Raw genomic sequence first — 17,769 nt, forward strand, 5'->3', positions numbered from 1 at the left:
AAACCTCTTTGGAGTTAGTAAAAAAAGGGTGCCTTTTGGGTGGCATCGCCAATCTAGTGGAATGCCCTCCCCTTAGTGTTTAGAAATTGCCCTACAGTGGAGATCTTTAAGAGCAAACTCAAAACTCACCTATTTAAATAAGTAGTTGCTGCTGTTGCTACATATCCTCACGACTGTCCCTCCTACTAGGTTTCCGCGCCCGTATGCCCCTGGGCCACCTGGTTGCGCTCTACAAATAATATAAAGTAAATGGAAATCCTTATTAGGTAGGTATATTGAGGCATTTATCTCAAACACTTTTGATTTAATAAAATGGCATGTTATGAAAAGCCTTCACAAAGTGGACTGCCTCACATTAGTGCCCCTTCAAAGCAGGCAGACTGGGGGACTAGTTTGAGGGGGCTGTGTGGTGGATGACTGGAACCTCACCTCAGTTTGAATGTCAAGGAGAAGGAGTTTGGTGTGGGGGGGTTCCCACAAGGCCTCACTGTCCCTGTCAATCGTCTCTGCCTCAGTCACCAACTGTAGGCTATTCTCTCTTCAGAGTTAAACTTCCTGACATTCAGATTCGAATGTCCGATTAGCAACCGTGTTGTAGGTGGGGGACCCTCACTTGAGCCCTTTCCCATAGACATTGGAAATAACCCTTTTCAAACAGTCCAACCTTTTGCATTTTTCAAATTTAAATACTACAATCTTCTTTCCCTGTGATTCCAGTAGAATAACACAAAAAAGATTATCAGACACCACTTCTAATATTTTCTTTGCACATTTTCATAACGTGATGCACTGTACATTTAATATACTCTTCGAGGGAGTCCCTCAGGATGTTACATGGTACTGTTTTTAATTGTTAACTTGTGCTTCCATCCATAACATTAATACATATTTCAATTATATATTTTGGTCCCAACTTGACATTATTTTTGCCTGTGCTGAGGCGGCTCTCCTGCTGCAGGGTGCAGGGGTTGCATGCAAGCACAATAGAGATTTTACATGAGCACATGTTTACATTACTCACCCTGAGAAGCATAGGATCTTTCAGAGTGCACAAAACACTCTGTTGCACCCTTTTTTAAGAAAATAATGCACAAGTAATGTTTAACTTGGTTTCAATTCCCAAGGTTTTTTGTTTACTTTATTCAAGAAAAAATGCAATATCGAAAAGCATATTAAACATTTCTTACAACACTATGGCCCATTCACTTTACCGTTCATTCACATTCATACAGTTCTCATCGGTCTTTCATTCCACAATTTGTTCTTTAGAAAAATGGTTTATATATAAAAAACAGTTAACATCTGTTATATCTCCATGTGGTTATAATTCATTGTAAACTATCCCCACGCATTTGGGGTATCACAACAGTCTGTGTTCTCTTATTCACACAGATTCACATCGACATGTGTTTCAGTTGCTCTCTGCGAGCATCACCATTAATACTCTCTCTGTACGGCAACCTTCTTCAGGACAAAACAACCCATTTTTCAGGCACAAATATTGGCATGGGCCACACCATCTCCTATCCAATGGAGTCAGGAGGGGCAGGATGTAGTATTCAATTTCAATACATCATAGTTGGAATCTCGAGGATGATTGTCCTCTGATTCAAAAAATGGAAACAGCCGTAATTTGCAGTGTTGATTTGTATTTACTGGAGCTTATAATGCCAAGGCTTCCCTTCTTTCCACAGATTTGCTTTCGGTTCATCTAGTGGTTGGGTTTTCACAGGCACGTGAGTCTGACTCTCGCCGTCCGAGGGATTTCTCTACCGGGTGCACCGCAGCGTTCAAAATGCAGCCGGCAAGCACGCGTGATACAGCAACGTTCAAAATGCAGCCGGCAAGCACGCGCGATACGCTGCGGTGCACCCGGTAAATACAATGAACACTGCAAATTACGGCTGTTTCCATTTTTTGAATCCGAGGACAATCATCCTCGAGATTCCAACTATGATGTATTGAAATTGAATACTACATCCTGCCCCTCCTGACTCCATTGGATAGGAGATGGTGTGGCCCATGCCAATATTTGTGCCTGAAAAATGGGTTGTTTTGTCCTGAAGAAGGTTGCCGTACAGAGAGGGTATTAATGGTGATGCTCGCAGAGAGCAACTGAAACACGTGTGAACGTGAATCTGTGTGAATAAGAGAACACAGACTGTTGTGATACCCCAAATGTTTGGGGATAGTTTACAATGAATTATAACCACATAACAGATGTTAACTGTTTTTTATATATAAACCATTTTTCTAAAGAACGAATTGTGGAATGAAAGACCGATGAGAACTGTATGAATGTGAATGAACGGTAAAGTGAATGGGCCATAGTGTTGTAAGAAATGTTTAATATGCTTTTAGATATAGCATTTTTGCTTGAATAAAGTAAACAAAAAACCTTGGGAATTGAAACCAAGTTAAACATTACTTGTGCATTTTGTCATCCTTAACTCTGTCTACTAGTTCTAGTTCTTGTGTATTTTCTGATTGATTGACCTGTAGAACTAGGGACGTTAAAACAGTTACCCCTTTCATTGTGCACCCTTGGTTAAGCCTTGGATGTGGACTTCCTAGGAGACAAGCTAGGTGAACCAATACAGAGCAGCCCTGTTTAGAATTTTCTATATAGTGGTTTACTTTGTAACTCACCGCTTCTCAGGATGTGTACTTATTCTCATCACCTCTGTGTTTGTGTTTTTAACACGGCTCTTGGGTTCAAGTTTTGGTTGCTTTTCTCTACCTCTCAGGCTCAAGTGCTGTCAGCACTTTTCATTTGCTTAGCACTTTTCAGGTTCACAATTCCACATGCCTCTTTGAACCTCCTTCTTCCCAACCCAGACAGTGACTGCCTCTCTGAGTTAGTTGGGCGTCTGTGACGAATCTGGACAATTTGTCCCTTCTCCCCAGAGGGGAGCCGCCCCCTTTGAGGCTAGAGAAGTGAGCCTGTTAAGCAAGACCCTCCATAAGTGGTCTGGGCAATTGGAATCTCACTGAGAGTGAATCCCCTTTGGGGACAAGGACTCATATTCCTATAAGGAACTCCTAGTCCCTAACATCCTTTCTGCCTATATAGGTGTTGGAAAGACTGTGGCATCTCCCGTTAGGACTATAACCAACAAAGAACTTTCTTGTACTATTTTGGCTTCAGGTAATGCTGAACATTGTCTGAGTGCCATAATCAAAGAAGACGGACACAAATCTGTTGGTACTGATGATGTGCATAAGAATAGAATGGAATGGACTGCAAATGGAAGAGAGACTCCTACTGAGGGAGGAGAGCAACAGCTACACATAGGCGAGCCTCTGTAGAACAGATGTCCTGGAGGGGCAGAGCTATACCAAGCTTTGGAACCAGCGGTGGTGTGGTGGAAGCGAGACCCGCTAACTGGAGGCTGGAAGGTAGGCATGCTGACCGAGCAAAAGAGGCTCCAGTCAGGAGAAGGATGGAGACTGGAAGACAAACGTCTACACTGGTGGCGTGACCACTGAAGAGTAGTGGTGGGCCTGGTGCCGGGCAAAAGATGCAGAGTCCAGATGAAAGAAAGGAGCAGAGTCCCCGAGCTCTGCATGGCAAGTGTCTTTGCCGCTGGGACGAGCACCAACTGGGAAACAAACGCTCCCGACGTGAGAACACCTGTGGGGGCTATGAACTCTTGTTTCAGAAATTGCCAAAACCGAAGAGGTTACGGAAACCGAAGAAACACAAAAGGACAGAGTTATGGCTCGGATAGCCAACAAAACTACGAGAGCCTGAAAGAAAGGAACGGGCACATGCTCGATGTACAAAATAGTGAAAGAGATACGAGCACTGTATATCAAGGCTGGAGAAGGCAACAAAAGTATGAGAGTATGAAAGAACTGAACGGCACACACCCCTATGGAAAACGTAGTGAAAAGGATACATGTGCTTTATACCAAGGTTGGGAAAGCTGACAAAGGAACAAGGAACTGATAAACTCGTACAAGCATGAAAGGAGTATGAACACTCTGCAAAAAGGCTGGCAAAGCCAATTAGATGACGAGAACCTGCAATACCCGAGTGGGCAGACACCCTACGTTTATTAAATCTATTGAGAATCAAAACACCTAACAAACAGAGACCAGACTTTGGGGAGTCCCAGTGCCACACAGGTGAGACACAGAAAATTGTGTTAAGTGATCCGGTGGATTCGAACGCTTGTAAAAATCTGAAAAAGTAATCTAAGAAGAATTCTTCTTTTCCAAGGGGGAAGAGAATACAATACAGAAGATTTATAAGTTGTGTTGCCATAATCTACAAAAAATACTGGGAAATGGATCACCCTGTTCTAATGGATATCTTAGACTGAAAATAAGTAATCTACAAGTTGGGCCAAGAAGAAACTCACACCGAGGCTGTTGCTAGAGCCTCCCCTTTTCTTTTTAGTTAGATGTTCTAAAGTTGTAGGGCCAGTTAGTCGACTAGGATTTGAACTCTGGACTGTTTATTTCGTACTTCGACAAGCACCCTTAGTTTTGTTTTAGAATATAGGGAACTTCCCTCATAGTGATGGGGCCAGATAGGCATTTCTCTTTTGATTTTTAAATAAACACCCTTGAATCGTGACCCATTTTAGTACGAGTCCTCCTTCTGGTTCGCTAATACTCTCATGTGCATCTGTCCCATCTCTTAATCCAACCTCCTCCTTGAGTTAGGGTACATCTGTTTCCATCTTCTAATATCAGCAGGGGTTGGTTATTTATAAAATGTCATCAAAGATTATACTGCGCGAGTTACCACTATAGTGGTCTCCTCGCGCTCTTTTAGTCTGGGTCATTGTATTGCAACAGGAAGTGATAAAATGGACTGAAAAACTTTCCGCTGCAGACCGCAATTGTTCAGTAACATGTCACATCTGTAGTAAGATGAAATCCTTATTTGTTTGCGCATTCAGCATTTACCTCTTGCCAGATTCCCCAGACTGCCTGCTATGCCACCAAGCATAGTTTAATTTTGACAGACTACTCTGTGTTTTGCTTTAGTTTACACACCTGCTGAGATTGTACACCAGAACCCTACTTCACATCCTAACGAGAGCCTTCCCTCATAAGACCCTCAAACTCACACCCACTTGTGGACATTCTATCCAAGTGTACAAGTAGCACCTAAGTAGCAAGGCATGGGATGGGCTAGTATAGATGTATCTATAAAAACAGGATGGATACTAATGTTAAAAATGTGAATCTAGGTGTGCAGTTGACTTATATTGTATAGGCAAAACTCAAACATTCAATAAAATTAATTTTTATGAACGAGATGTAGAGAGAATGTCGGAATTGTATGTAATTAGAAATAGATGTAATAGTTTTCTGCATCAAACTTATTTTAGAGCCTACAATAAATACTATAGTTGCTCATAACACAGCATCTGTACATTTTGTGCAAAAGAGCATCATAGTCCAAACCAAATTCGGCATTGCTAGCATTCTATACATTGGTCTACTGAAATTCCACCTGCAGATGCTTCAAATCATATTCCACTAACAAATGACAGCCTCACTCATCTGTTATGGAAACTGTACACATTCCAAGGCAGACCTAATACAACTCAAACCCCTACTTGGGCCATCAGAAACCTGAGGATCACCTGTGCTTTAGAATAGCATTAAAACGTGTGTGTTTCCCTAAGAGCATAGCCTCACCTTTGTTTTGTTTCATGTTACAAATACCATGGTACCACTTTGTGGTGCAAGTTGAGCCCAATGACAAATAACATAACTGCAGGAAATTGTTCTCTATCCCCCTAAAAGACACCTTCCCTTAGCCAATATTCCCTTTCGCGCCACTCTGTAGCCCAGGGATAGAGAACCTTTGACATGCAAGCCCCCATATACTGTGGAATAGCATCTTCCATCAAATTCGATACCCCCCTTATTCCATGCAGAGAAGCCCTCAAGATCTTTCTCTTCAACAGCAGCCATAAATCACACTCCTTACACTCACTCCAACTATTTCATGCATATTAGCAGGCAATGGATATTGTTTGAGATTTTTAGTTTATTGATATGCGTGATATTTGCAATAAACAAAGCTCTCATGTTTCTTGGTTGGAATTCTGACATCAAGTGGTCACTCCTGGTGCAAACCCCTGAACTCCTGACATAGTGCTCTATTACTGAACCAAACGTGCAACTTCATTTGTACATCTTCTTTTACCCAAGCTAACCTTCAGATTCTGTGTTGGATAGGCTTACACTAATTTGGATTTAGGAATGTTTTCTGATGTGCTCATCCCAAAGAAGGGTGTTTTTCTTAAACTGAGTGAGTTGTATCCCATCAAAGCCACCTCTAATCTGATTGTTTCTGGTTTCCCTTCCTGAACTCTGCAATCTCGGCCCTTTGGCATCCGATCTCTACCCGTTCCATCACCTCCAAACTTTCTTACACCTTCGTTACCCATTGGCTTTTTCATACTGGGCTCAGTTTGAAGAGATGAAGGTGGAGCTTGAAGAGAACAAAGAGCTTGCAGAAAATCGTCTGACTGAGCTGGAGAAATTGCGACAGGACCTGGAGGAGGTCACCTCTCACAATGATGGACTGAAGGTAAGAGCCACCAGTGGTCTGTTGTCGATCTCCCTATCTCATATGTCAATGTGAAAGTTCTACGAAGGAAGACTTGGTCACAAAAGGCTGAATGTAAGCACACCTGTATCCAATGTGTGTTTGAGACCTGTGTTGTAGAACTTGGGCAGTAGCCTAGTTTTACATGGAATATCAAAGTTCTATAGCCTTTGCATGGCCATTCACATTGTTGTAGGCACTGTGGAGTTCTTTCTCATCCATGGAATGCCATTGCTAGTGGTTGAGTTTACATTCTGCCAGGGAGCTTTGTCTGACTCCCTCTGGATCCAATGTGTGTTCATTTTGGCAAAAGAAAACAAAAGGGATGCATGCTTTGATTTTGCTTCTGTTATGAAGTATATCAATTCTCACGCTCTGTTAGTGCTTTCAGGAGGAGACACTGAACAGCCATTCATAACTCTCTCGCTAATACGTTCTTCCATCGGGCATAGTGAGAAACTATTAATGAGTTAGGAGGTCTGCTGACTCTAAGGGCTACAAACTGGAATGCAGACTATGCTTCAAATGTTGCCATTTAAAATATTGTTCCCTGGAATAAGCATAACATGGGTAATTGTGGAATTATTAACAATCCCCTCTGATTAAATGTTCATCTATAGATCCTTCATTGACAGGAAGTAACACTGTTAGCCAAAACATAAGGGTGTTGGGTAGAAGTGGGATAAGCTTTGCAGTGGATCGGAGGAAAGGATAAACAAAGGATTAAATAGAAATAAAAACTAATGTAGCTTGATGGGTTTCAAAGGATGACAACTCCAGATGTCCAGGTGCTGCTCAGGCTCAGAAGAATCTTTAATCCAAGTATTTAAGCAATGTAAAACATATGATTAAGTTGTTGTATTTCATCAGTTTTAGTAGAATGTAACGAGTCAGCATGTCTTTAACGTTGTGATTCGCTTCTCCAGGGCACCAGAATGAAATCTGTAGTTGATTTGTTCTTTGGTGTAGAGTTCTGAAAGGTGGTAAAAGAGAATGTGAGTGAAATAAAGTATCTTCTCTGTTCTATAGAAAGTAAATTGATGGGCGGAGATGAAAAATATAAAGTTGATACATGGTTCTCCTTGCACATTACATATGGCTGGCCTTCAAGCCTGGGTTTCAGTTGCTTCCATATTCAATGTAAATTATAGGACTCCTTATGTCTGTCTAACATGGCTGTCATGAGTATGTGAGATTTCTTTGTATGTGATATGTTAGGATTAAAAGACAGTTTAGTTAATGTCACTAGTATGTTCCCTGCATACAGGATCACTTGAAGACTGAAAAGATTGTTTTTTGGGTCTTTTGAGAACCATTTTTTGTATTGAATTTGCAGGTTCACATTTCATATGGGCTGGACATACAGTTCTCCATAATGTTTGTCATTATATGTCATACATGTAGACTCTCTCTGCATGCGAGTGGGTTCCAGAAACACTTCATCAGCAATATTTGAATTTGAAATCTAGCAATTGGCAAGTGTTTTCTAGTTTTCCTTTCCTTTTTTTACACTTACAGGGAGTCATATAAAGAAAGTCAGCAAAGCCAAAGTACAATGCTTGATTGGTACATGAGACACTGATTCTAAGAGCAAAGCTCACAACAATTCCCATTATGCACTGAGGTGACAGTTGGCTCCTGGTTTATTTATTTCTGATCCACGTAGAACAATCACTAAAAGCCACTGGCTTTTATTCTATTTTTCACTTTAAATGCTATCGCTTATTTCATGTAGTTCATTCTTCTACATATTTTGTCGATTTCGGTCCTTTGTAACAGTTATTGTGACTTTTATTTTCAAATATCTTGCTTTTTCGTTGCCATTTGCTTGATGTCTGGTTTTAAAATGGAAAAACAGGATTATCTTGACATGTTCATGTACTGTTTTAACAGAAGACTACCTCATTGTGTTGTGCCAGGTCTGCCAAGACATTCTCTATAGAGGATTGCAGGAATGGGAGACATTAGGCAATTAATTAATAATAGCCATGCTAGGATATCACTCATAAGAGGCTTCCAGATCATCATGCTTGTAATGTAAGTGAGGCGACCATTTGATAGCTTGAGTAAGTCCAACCTGAAACCCTTTTTGGTCCAGCAGCTCCGTCTGACTCCTTAGAGGTTGCTCTGCGACTCCGATGTCAAGAGCCGCACTGGTGCGGTGTTCCCCATCCTCTCGGCATTCCAGGTTGTTGTCTGTTTCAACATCAAGACATTAGGTGTTCAGAACCTATGCAACATTTAAACACTCAACTACGTACTATTGGTCAGGAAATTCTAATGTGTCCTTTTCCGTCTCTGCATCTATATTTTAGGCTGATTTTCCACAGCTCTATGTTGAGTGTGCTAGGAAGACCTACCACATCTAGGAAACAGAGTTTCTTGAAGCCTGCTTGTAAAAATGTAATTTAGGCTTTGCTCAGGGCCGAGGTATATAAATCTACTTGGTTTATAGGGTGTTTCCTTTGAGTGTCTGACTCTCCAAGTGGTAAAATGACCAGAGTAGACAAAGCAAACCTATGGAAGACATGGACGGGGTTAAAGGAACAGTAAATACTTTTGATTGTTAGGTTCTTTAGAATCATGGGTGTAGCTTTCTGGGAAGCTAACCACAGTGGACTCGCAAAGGTTTCTGTTAGGACAGAATTTCTTTTTGGAGGTTTTGCGGTCTCATTTCATAGGACCACTAAGCAGTTCGTTTTTTTCCTGTTGGTTTTCTTTACTCCTTTGCCTTACTGTTTGGCCAGAGGGATTTATACTGATGTCCATCGGCCATTACAACCCTTTTATGTGCTATCCTAGGGTAACTGACCCCAGCTATTTGCCATGGCTGGATCCCTGTACTGACCTTTGGAGGTAAGTAAAGTCTTTTTGCTGAACTCACCTATTTTTGGGGGGCCTGCTCATCCTATATGGTTACCAGTGCAGGGGGCTCTGTCCCCTGTGAAAGGTTCCTGGTTACTATGTTGCCTTTTTCTTTTTCAGTAGTAACATGTTTGTAACCTTGTTGATATGCTCAGGGGAGGCTGGTGGCTTCAAATTGTGTTCTACTGTTCTTTCATTTTACTTGCATGCATGTTTGTTTTGCCTCATAATGCCATTTTGAGTACGATTTACTCAAAATGGCTGTGCCTTATGGCATTGTGTCCTTATCTTTGGCCATCTTGTTCCTTAGCCTTCTCAGGTTAGGAAATGCATGCAATTCAGTGGGCCCCAGCTGAGAGTTCCTGGGAAATGTGGGTGTGTGTGCAGCCTAGCCCGATGTAGGGTATGGGGACTGTCTTGTCCCAATCCACATTCAACCGGGGGATGTCTGATGCTAGGCAGAAGTGTGGCCAGAGGTTGTCCAGTATTGGACAGCCCTGGGCCATTTGAATGTCCCCAGCTCAAATTTGGGTTAAAAGGAGGAGCCTTTCTGCTGTCCAGTATCGACCACAGGAGCAAAAACCTCAACGAAAAGGAGCCCATTCAGAAGACCCAGAAGACTGCTGAAGATGACTAGCATTACCAAACTCAAGTCCTGGGGAAGCCCCATCTCTTGCTGCAATCCTAGAAGACCCTTGTTGGTTCGACCTTTGGGCTGATGGGATCAACTATTCATTAACCCCTGCTCGAGAAGCCCGCTGCCAGAAACCTCCAGAAGTGCCATTGGACTATCCTATGGGTTTTCCATCTTCTGCACTTGGCTCTTTGCTGAACTGGTTACTGTCCCGAGTTGGTGATTGGGACTCTGCATGTCGACAACTCCTCGGCCTGCTGCTACTCGCCAGAACAAAGAAGGGCCTGCCTGGAGCAAAGTCCTCATCATCGCCACTTGTCTTGCCTGCTGCCCCTGATTGGGGTGAACTTCCCTACTGCCCCTCTATGACGTGTCCTGGGGTGGAGGTGGGGGAGGGGAGGGTCTCCTCTCCTCATGAAACCAGCTGCTGTTCTAAAAGTGCCTGGGCCATCCTGCTGAAAGATGTTCAGAACTTCCCATCTGACAGTTTAACTGGCTTCTAGCCAGAACCAGTTCACAGCATCTGTGACCTTGTACCCCCTGGAACTGTACCAACGGCAGACGTATGTGATCCAAGCGATTCCGAATACCCTAGGGGGTTGATCACCCCGAAGGTCGGAGTTCAAGGAGTGAGCTTGCAAACCTCGCCCCCCACTTTCTCGCTCCCCTCCCGCATTAAGAATTGTATGGGTGTAAAGTCTGCTCTCTAGCTCTCCTTTGCCTGCTCTTAATTGATGGAGTTTTGGCCAAGGATCCCCCCAGGGTAACCTCTAGTGCAGTGGAATTGGGAGAGGACACCTGAATCCTTTTTACTTCCAATCGAACTTCCAAATTCTTGTATTCTGGAAGTGTACTCACCGGTTGGCTATGACCATGCTTCTTCATGGGGGGCTTCTAAGGCTTCCTACTTTACCTGCTTAGAGTTTTAAAGGCCTAATAAATGTGTATATTTTTGCACTCTTGTGTTGCTTGATTTGTGATTAACTGTACTATTACACTACCCCCATATCTCCCGAAGTCCAACTTACTGCTCAGTCTGTTACCTTGATAAGAGTTTGGCTCGACTGAAGTGTCAGAAAACCTGTTCACTAATTGAGTGGTGGGGTAGAGGAGGGAGTAGTGGTTTATCTGTGGACTTTATGCCATTGGTTTATATCGGGAAAACGTTTACAAACTTTTGTACTACTGAAAACTAAATGAACACTGTTATACCTACCTGAATTTGGACAGTTCTTTGGATCCCAGGAGTTCTACACCAAATATTAGAATATTATGCTATTATTCTAAAGTCCCTAATAGGCCAAATGAACATGTGGCTAATTAGGGGCTTTTGGGTAAAAAATTATTTCACGTTGTTACTGTCCATAGATGGTAATGGCACCACTGTAATTGTAGGTAACATTGCTGCTTCCTTTTCTAGAATAGAAATAGTACAGGGGCATCCATAATTCTATCTGACATTTGATGGCCATGTGGGCATTGTTTTACCCCTCTTATCTCCTCTAGGTATTACACTAGATGTATAGGATTAACCTGTGACTTTCAGTTATTTTAATGTCGTCCCAGTTGGATCAAAGAATACTCAGTCTCAGAATGTTCAAGGGTTTATCTTTTGATCTTTTGGTTCAAGGGTTTATCTTTGATCTTTTAGGACACAAAGGCTGCGGCCCTCCCCTCTAGTCTACAAGGCACCAATCCTCCTTAACCCAGGCGTCCCTACTCCTCAGGTTAGTGTATAACAAATATTGACCCTACTGTCTAGATTCTCACTTATAACTAGAGGTAAAGACCTAAAGGCAAAATACCTTTTCTGTCTATATTTCCAAATGGACTCCCTAGACCAGTGGTCTTCAAACTTTTTTGGCCGGGGCCCCCCTGAGCAAAATTTGGGCAGGTTGGGACCCCCCAGAAATGCCAAATGGACAGTATATATTCCGCGCCGTCACCTGCTCCCTTCAGTCGCTGGGCTCCCTCATCCCACTCCTACCCAGTCCCTGGTCTCTCCCCACCCCATCACACACCCTGGGCTCTCCCCACTCTGCTCCCACCGCTATTCCATGGTTCCCGCCCATTGTGATCCCACCATAGTCCCTGGGTTCCCCCCAATCCCGTTCCCAACAGTCTGAGGGCCAGTGGCGGCTGGTGATTTTTTTTTTTTTTTTTAAAGTGGAGGGGCATAACTATTTCCCCCAAAAATGCCATAGCGACCGAGCATAGTGAGGGAGCCCAAACCAATAAAAGGGGGTTTGGGGGGGGGGGTTTCCCCCTGTGAATTTCTTTTAAATAATGGGTTAAAATGTTGTATTGTAGGCATGCCATTTTTTACTGGACATCTATGATGGAAGTCCAGTAAAAAGTACCATCCCTGTCCCCTGGGCCTAACACAATCAACATGATTGTGTGTTTGCAAGGCGCTGCACATTCATACATCAATCACTCTATCATTCACACGAGCATCCATCACCATACACTCACTCATAACATTAGCATACACGCATCCATACACATGTTTAAATAAAAACAATGAACATAAACGTACCTCCTGCATTGGCCTGCGTGTGGGTGCTGAAACAACCTGCTCCAGGCTACTCTGCCCGTATGTGCGAGGAGGCGCAGGAGCTCCCCCTCGGACATACAGACATGCAGTGCCCCAGCCAGCATTTCCAATGAGCTTTGCAATGCTGGCGAAGCAAAACGCCCCAGCACTTGCATGGCTCAGTGAGCATGTGCGGCTGGGGAACTAAACTGAACTGTCAAAGGGAAACAGTGTTTCTGATGCTTGTTAATCTGCTTAGAATCACATGCTGTGCATATGGTCCGACATCCAGTGGTAACCGCGGAGTATTGCATCTTGTCTTTCGGGACCGAAAAGGGACGTCGGCATAGGCGTGCTGAAACACTATCCCTATCGTGACGTGGGTAGTACCCAAAATTCCTCACGCGCCGAGGTCCCTCAGATTGTTTTTTTCCGCCCAGATCACTGGTCACCCTATAGCGGAGCTCTTCATGAGACTTTGTTTATCTTACCGAATTGTCGGTTTATCCCCGTTAAGTCACTTCGCCCATCAAGAACCTCATCGACGAAGGCTATGGGGGAATCGTCTACGGCTGTGGGTTCCGACGCTTAAGATTCGGCGTTCGGACTTCCACGTGGTCGGGCCTTCCGGCCGACCTACACAGTAAGGAGAGTGGGCTCGGGGTTTGCCATACTGTTATAATGTCTTTCCTTTTTTACACTGCTTTCCCCTTTGGTCTGATCACCCTTCCCTTCTGCTATGGAAAGGACTCCCATTTAGATTCTGCCCTGTGTGCAGGGTTAGATATCCCTGGAAAGATGAGCACACCTCGTGTAACGCTTGTCTCCCCCTAGAGCACGACGAAAGGCGGTGTTTGGCGTGTAAACGCCTTAAACCTAAGACCCTTAGGGAGCGCCGGTTAAAGCGGTGGGCTGCGTACGGCATGTCACGCGTGGAGCCTCCTTCCCGTGCCGCGACACCAGCCGAAAGTGACGGGCACGTCGGATGACCAAACGTCCAATGTGGACGTTATAGACCTTGAGGCGGACACTTCTAGGGCCGCCACGCCCGTCCCCGACCCTTCCAGGCTCGACTCTGGTCTTGCTACAGGGAACACACCTGGCGACAGGAGCGTAAAATTGCACCGCACCAAGCACACAACCCAAACGCTGTCCTCGACGACATCGTCGAGGAAGGCGAAAGCGCCAACGGGCCCGCCGGAAATTTCGGCGGTGCCCACGGATCGGTCGGGTCCGAAGCCTTCCCCGCATCCGCAGCAGCGCATGGCTGGGCATAGCAAACATAACAAGGGCGCTACTCCCCAAACTACATGCGCCGAAGTTTCAGAACAAGAAACTTCGATGGATTCCAAGGTTTCCAAGGCCCGTACAGGCCCGAGAACTACGAGTAGGCCTCTACTTGAGAAGCCATCCGCTGGCCCTTCTGGAGCAATGGAAGACACTTCTACTGCCGACACACCATCAGAGGCGTTGTCTCCCGAAGATGCGGTGACTATCCGTAAGAGCATCAATAGGATTGCTACGGCGGTGGGCCTAGTACCAGTTCCGCCCACAGTTATGGGCCAATCTGCCCACTCTTAGGAAGAAAGCCAGGTACCCCTCTCAAGGACCCTGAGGAGATCCTCTCAACGCCTTAGGGCGGAGAACACGGTTCCTACTCAGCTAAGTCCATTTGGGTCATCCAAGTGGACCACGGAGCAATTTGAGGGGTGTATGGATCGGCTGGAGCAGTTTTTCAGGGTTTCTGATCAACCTCTGCTGAAAAAAGCTCAGGTAGACCCTAACCCTCAAACACAAGATGTCCAACACCAAGTTGATTATCAAGAAGATGTCCATATGGACACGTATAGAGACATCTATACAGAAGAAGAGGCCTCTTTTCTGGACAACTATGGGGGAAGTTCAAGGAGCAACAGACAACTGGGAGGACACCCAGCAGGACGATCATAACTCTGCTACCGTTTGCCTCGACTCTCCTCCATCCACCCCGATTCGACAAGCTTCCCCGGTGGATGATCAAATTGCTTTCACCAACATGTTGAAAAAAGCAGCGGAATTCTTTACAATTGCCACGCTTGAAGCCTTGCCCGAACAAGATTTTGCGGAGGGCATTATTAATGAAAAGCCTCCGGCAAGCCAGTCTATCCCTCTCTTGAGCTCTGTAAAGAGACGGCTGGCCACTTCCTTACTCACACCCGCTCAGACTAGGGCTGTGAACCCAAGGGTTGAAAAACTTTTCTGACCCTCCCCCACCGACCCGCTTTATATCAAAGGACACGCAATCCCAGACTCGCTGGTGGTGACCAACACTCGCAAGAGAGCAGGGGTTCCCCTTGCCACGGGAGAGTCACCCCCGGACAAGGAGTCCAAAAGGTTGTATGCCTTAGGCAAACGGGTTACGTCGGCGGCGGCCTATACCGTCCGGATTCCCAATAACACGTTACTAGCAAGCTACGTCGACGCCCAATGGAACATAGTCCAGGAAGGCCTTCAAGAGGTTCCGGAACCAACCAGAGCCAAGCTTCTCGCCATTGTCTCGGAGGGCAAACTTGCCAATCGGAATGTGGTAAAGAATACCCTGGACACCGCAGAGACAGCAGGCAGGTCTCTCGCACAGGGTACTCTCCTAAAGAGGCACGCGTGGCTGCGCACCTCGGGCTTCAGGCCTGAGACCCAGGCATCCATTATCAACAAACCCATCGAAGAGGCCAACCTCTTCTGGAAGGCGGTAGACGATGCATTGGAGACAGCCAAGAAGGAGCACGAGACTCTCAAGTCGCTGCACCAAATTTCCCAGAAACCCTCTTCACAGAGGGGCAGTAATTCTCGGCGGTCCTTTCTTGGACAAGCCCGCGCCGCTCAAAACAATTTCGGCACGGGCAACTTCAACTCAAGTCAAACTGCTGCAAGCCCCACTTACTACCCCCAGAGGCGTCAGAAGCATGGAAAGAATAGAGGCAGAGGCTCCAATTCCAGAGGAGCGTCAACTTCGGGTCAGAAATGTCCAGGTCCCCTCCCATGTCTCCCCGGTCGGGGGGGGCAATTAACATCTTTCCTCAAGGCATGGGAGGGGATAACTTCAGACCAGTGGGGTCTTAAAGACGGTCGCCCACGGTTACTGCGTGGAATTCGCCCGACCTCCACAGTTCAGACCGCCGAAACATCGACGCCTTTCACCGGAACATCTGCAGATCCTGATCCAAGAGGTGGAAGCGCTGCTGGGAAAGGACGCCATAGAAGCCGTCTGGATTCTTCAGGTAAACAAGGGTATCTATTCAGTGTACTTCCTTGTACCCAAAAAGGATCTCACCATGCGTCCTGTTCTAGACCTGCGCCCAGCGAACAAGTTCGTAAAGCCCCAGAAGTTTTGCATGGTAAAACTGCAAGAGGTGATCCCATTGCTAAAACAGGGGGACTTCATGACAACATTTGATATAAAAGATGCAGACTTTCATATTTCAATGCTGCCAGCGCACAGAAAATTCCTAAGGTTAGTGATTCAGGATAAACACTACCAGTTCAAGGTACTCCCCTTCGGCATAGCCTCGGCACCAAGGGTGTTTACCAAGGTCCTGGCAGTGGCAGCGGCACACCTGCGCAGACTTTCAGTTCCAGTTTACCCTTACCTCGACGATTGGCTCATCACGGGGGACTCGTTCGACGTTTGTTTTTCGAACACCCAAAAAACAGTAGACCTACTGTTCAGCCTGGGATTTTCTATCAACAAAAAGAAATCCAGCTTAGTCCCCAGCTAAGTAAAACAGTTCCTGGGGGCTCTAATTTGTACGGAAGACGGTCTAGTCTTCCCTTCCAGCGAGAGGGTTCAGAACATGCTCTCTCAGGTTACTCAGTATGTAGCCAGTCGAGAGGTGACGGTACGCAAAGCTATGCGTTTGCTAGGGATGATGGCGTCATGCATATACTTGGTTCACCACGCGCGGCTGCGCATGCGTCCCATGCAAGAGTGGCTCAACAGCCAGTGCCGTCAGGCCAGCGGACAATGGGAAGATCTGTTAGTTGGAAAAGTTGCAACTGTGCCTGCCTTTATTTGCGCCAAGATAAATTACTGGTGTATTTCCTTTTGCTATGAATGACAAATCCAAAAGTTATAAACCTACTGGAGCTACTAGCAGTGTTCAAAGCATTGAAAGCCTTACCGGAGCAACTGCAAGTGAAGACCGTGCTGGTCCTAACCGACAGCACAACAGCAATGTATTACCTGAACAAACAGGGGGGGGCCTCACTCTCCAGGGCTATCCAAGCTGTCCCAAAACATCTGGTTATGGGCTCTCGAACACAAGATGTTCCTGATATCCCAACATGTTCCAGGGGAACTCAATCTTCTGGCAGACGTACTCAGCAGAGATTTTCCTCTGCCAGAAGAGTACGAATGGCGACTGCACGAAGACATTGTATGCAATGTCTTCGCAGAATGGGGGTTTCCAGAGATCGACCTGTTCGCTACTCGGGAGAACGCCCAATGCCGAGATTACGCCTCCAGGTACCCCCAGAACCGATCCAAGGGGAACGGTCTCTGGATAACTTGGTCGGGGAAATTGGTCTACGCTCCCCCCCCTCCCCCCCGACTCCCCTTCTGAACAAGATAGTACACAAGATGCACCAGGAACCAGTCACCATGATTATGGTGGCTCCCATGTGGGCCCGCCAACCTTGGTTCGCGCACTTGATGGAAATGTCCCTCTCCCCACCAGTCAAGCTCCCCTGCCCGTACAACATGTTTTCTCAGGACAGGGGGGAGACTCTGCACCCATGCCCACAAACTCTGAACTTAGCAGCCTGGCTCCTGTGGTCATAGAGTTTGGAGATCTGCAACTCCCTCAAAGATGCATGGACATACTGAGGGAGGCAAGAAAGCCTAACGCACGTTATTGCTATGCCAGCAAATGGAAACGTTCCAAAGGTGTCAATCCCACCGATTGCTCGCCTTCACACATTGTGTTATATCTAACCCATCTGTTGGACTCTGGGTTAGTCTTAAAGGTTCACCTAGCGGCGTTTTCAGCCTACACCACGTCACAGCAGAAGGTGTTGTGGTGGAAGATACCTGTGATTAAAGCCTTTATGGAAGGGGTTGAAAGAATTTAACCCCCCATCACTCACCCAGCCACTGGGTGGGATCTAAATGTGGTTTTA

At 45.6% G+C, this 17,769-nt stretch overlaps 1 protein-coding gene across 2 annotated transcripts in view; it reads left to right on the plus strand.

Annotated features, from left to right (window-relative positions):
* The window catches only part of RNF20 (ring finger protein 20), an 838,977-nt gene that overhangs the window by 294,901 nt on the left and 526,307 nt on the right, over positions 1–17,769 (plus strand). For both annotated transcript variants that reach the window (XM_069628987.1, XM_069628986.1), the window contains exon 9: positions 6,443–6,562. In XM_069628987.1, coding sequence (XP_069485088.1) covers positions 6,443–6,562 — 120 coding nt within the window. The remainder of the gene's footprint in view (positions 1–6,442; positions 6,563–17,769) is intronic.

This window comes from Ambystoma mexicanum, chromosome 12 (genome assembly GCF_040938575.1).
Source record: "Ambystoma mexicanum isolate Mex_15411 chromosome 12, UKY_AmexF1_1, whole genome shotgun sequence".
Classification (NCBI taxonomy): Eukaryota; Metazoa; Chordata; class Amphibia; order Caudata; family Ambystomatidae; genus Ambystoma; species Ambystoma mexicanum.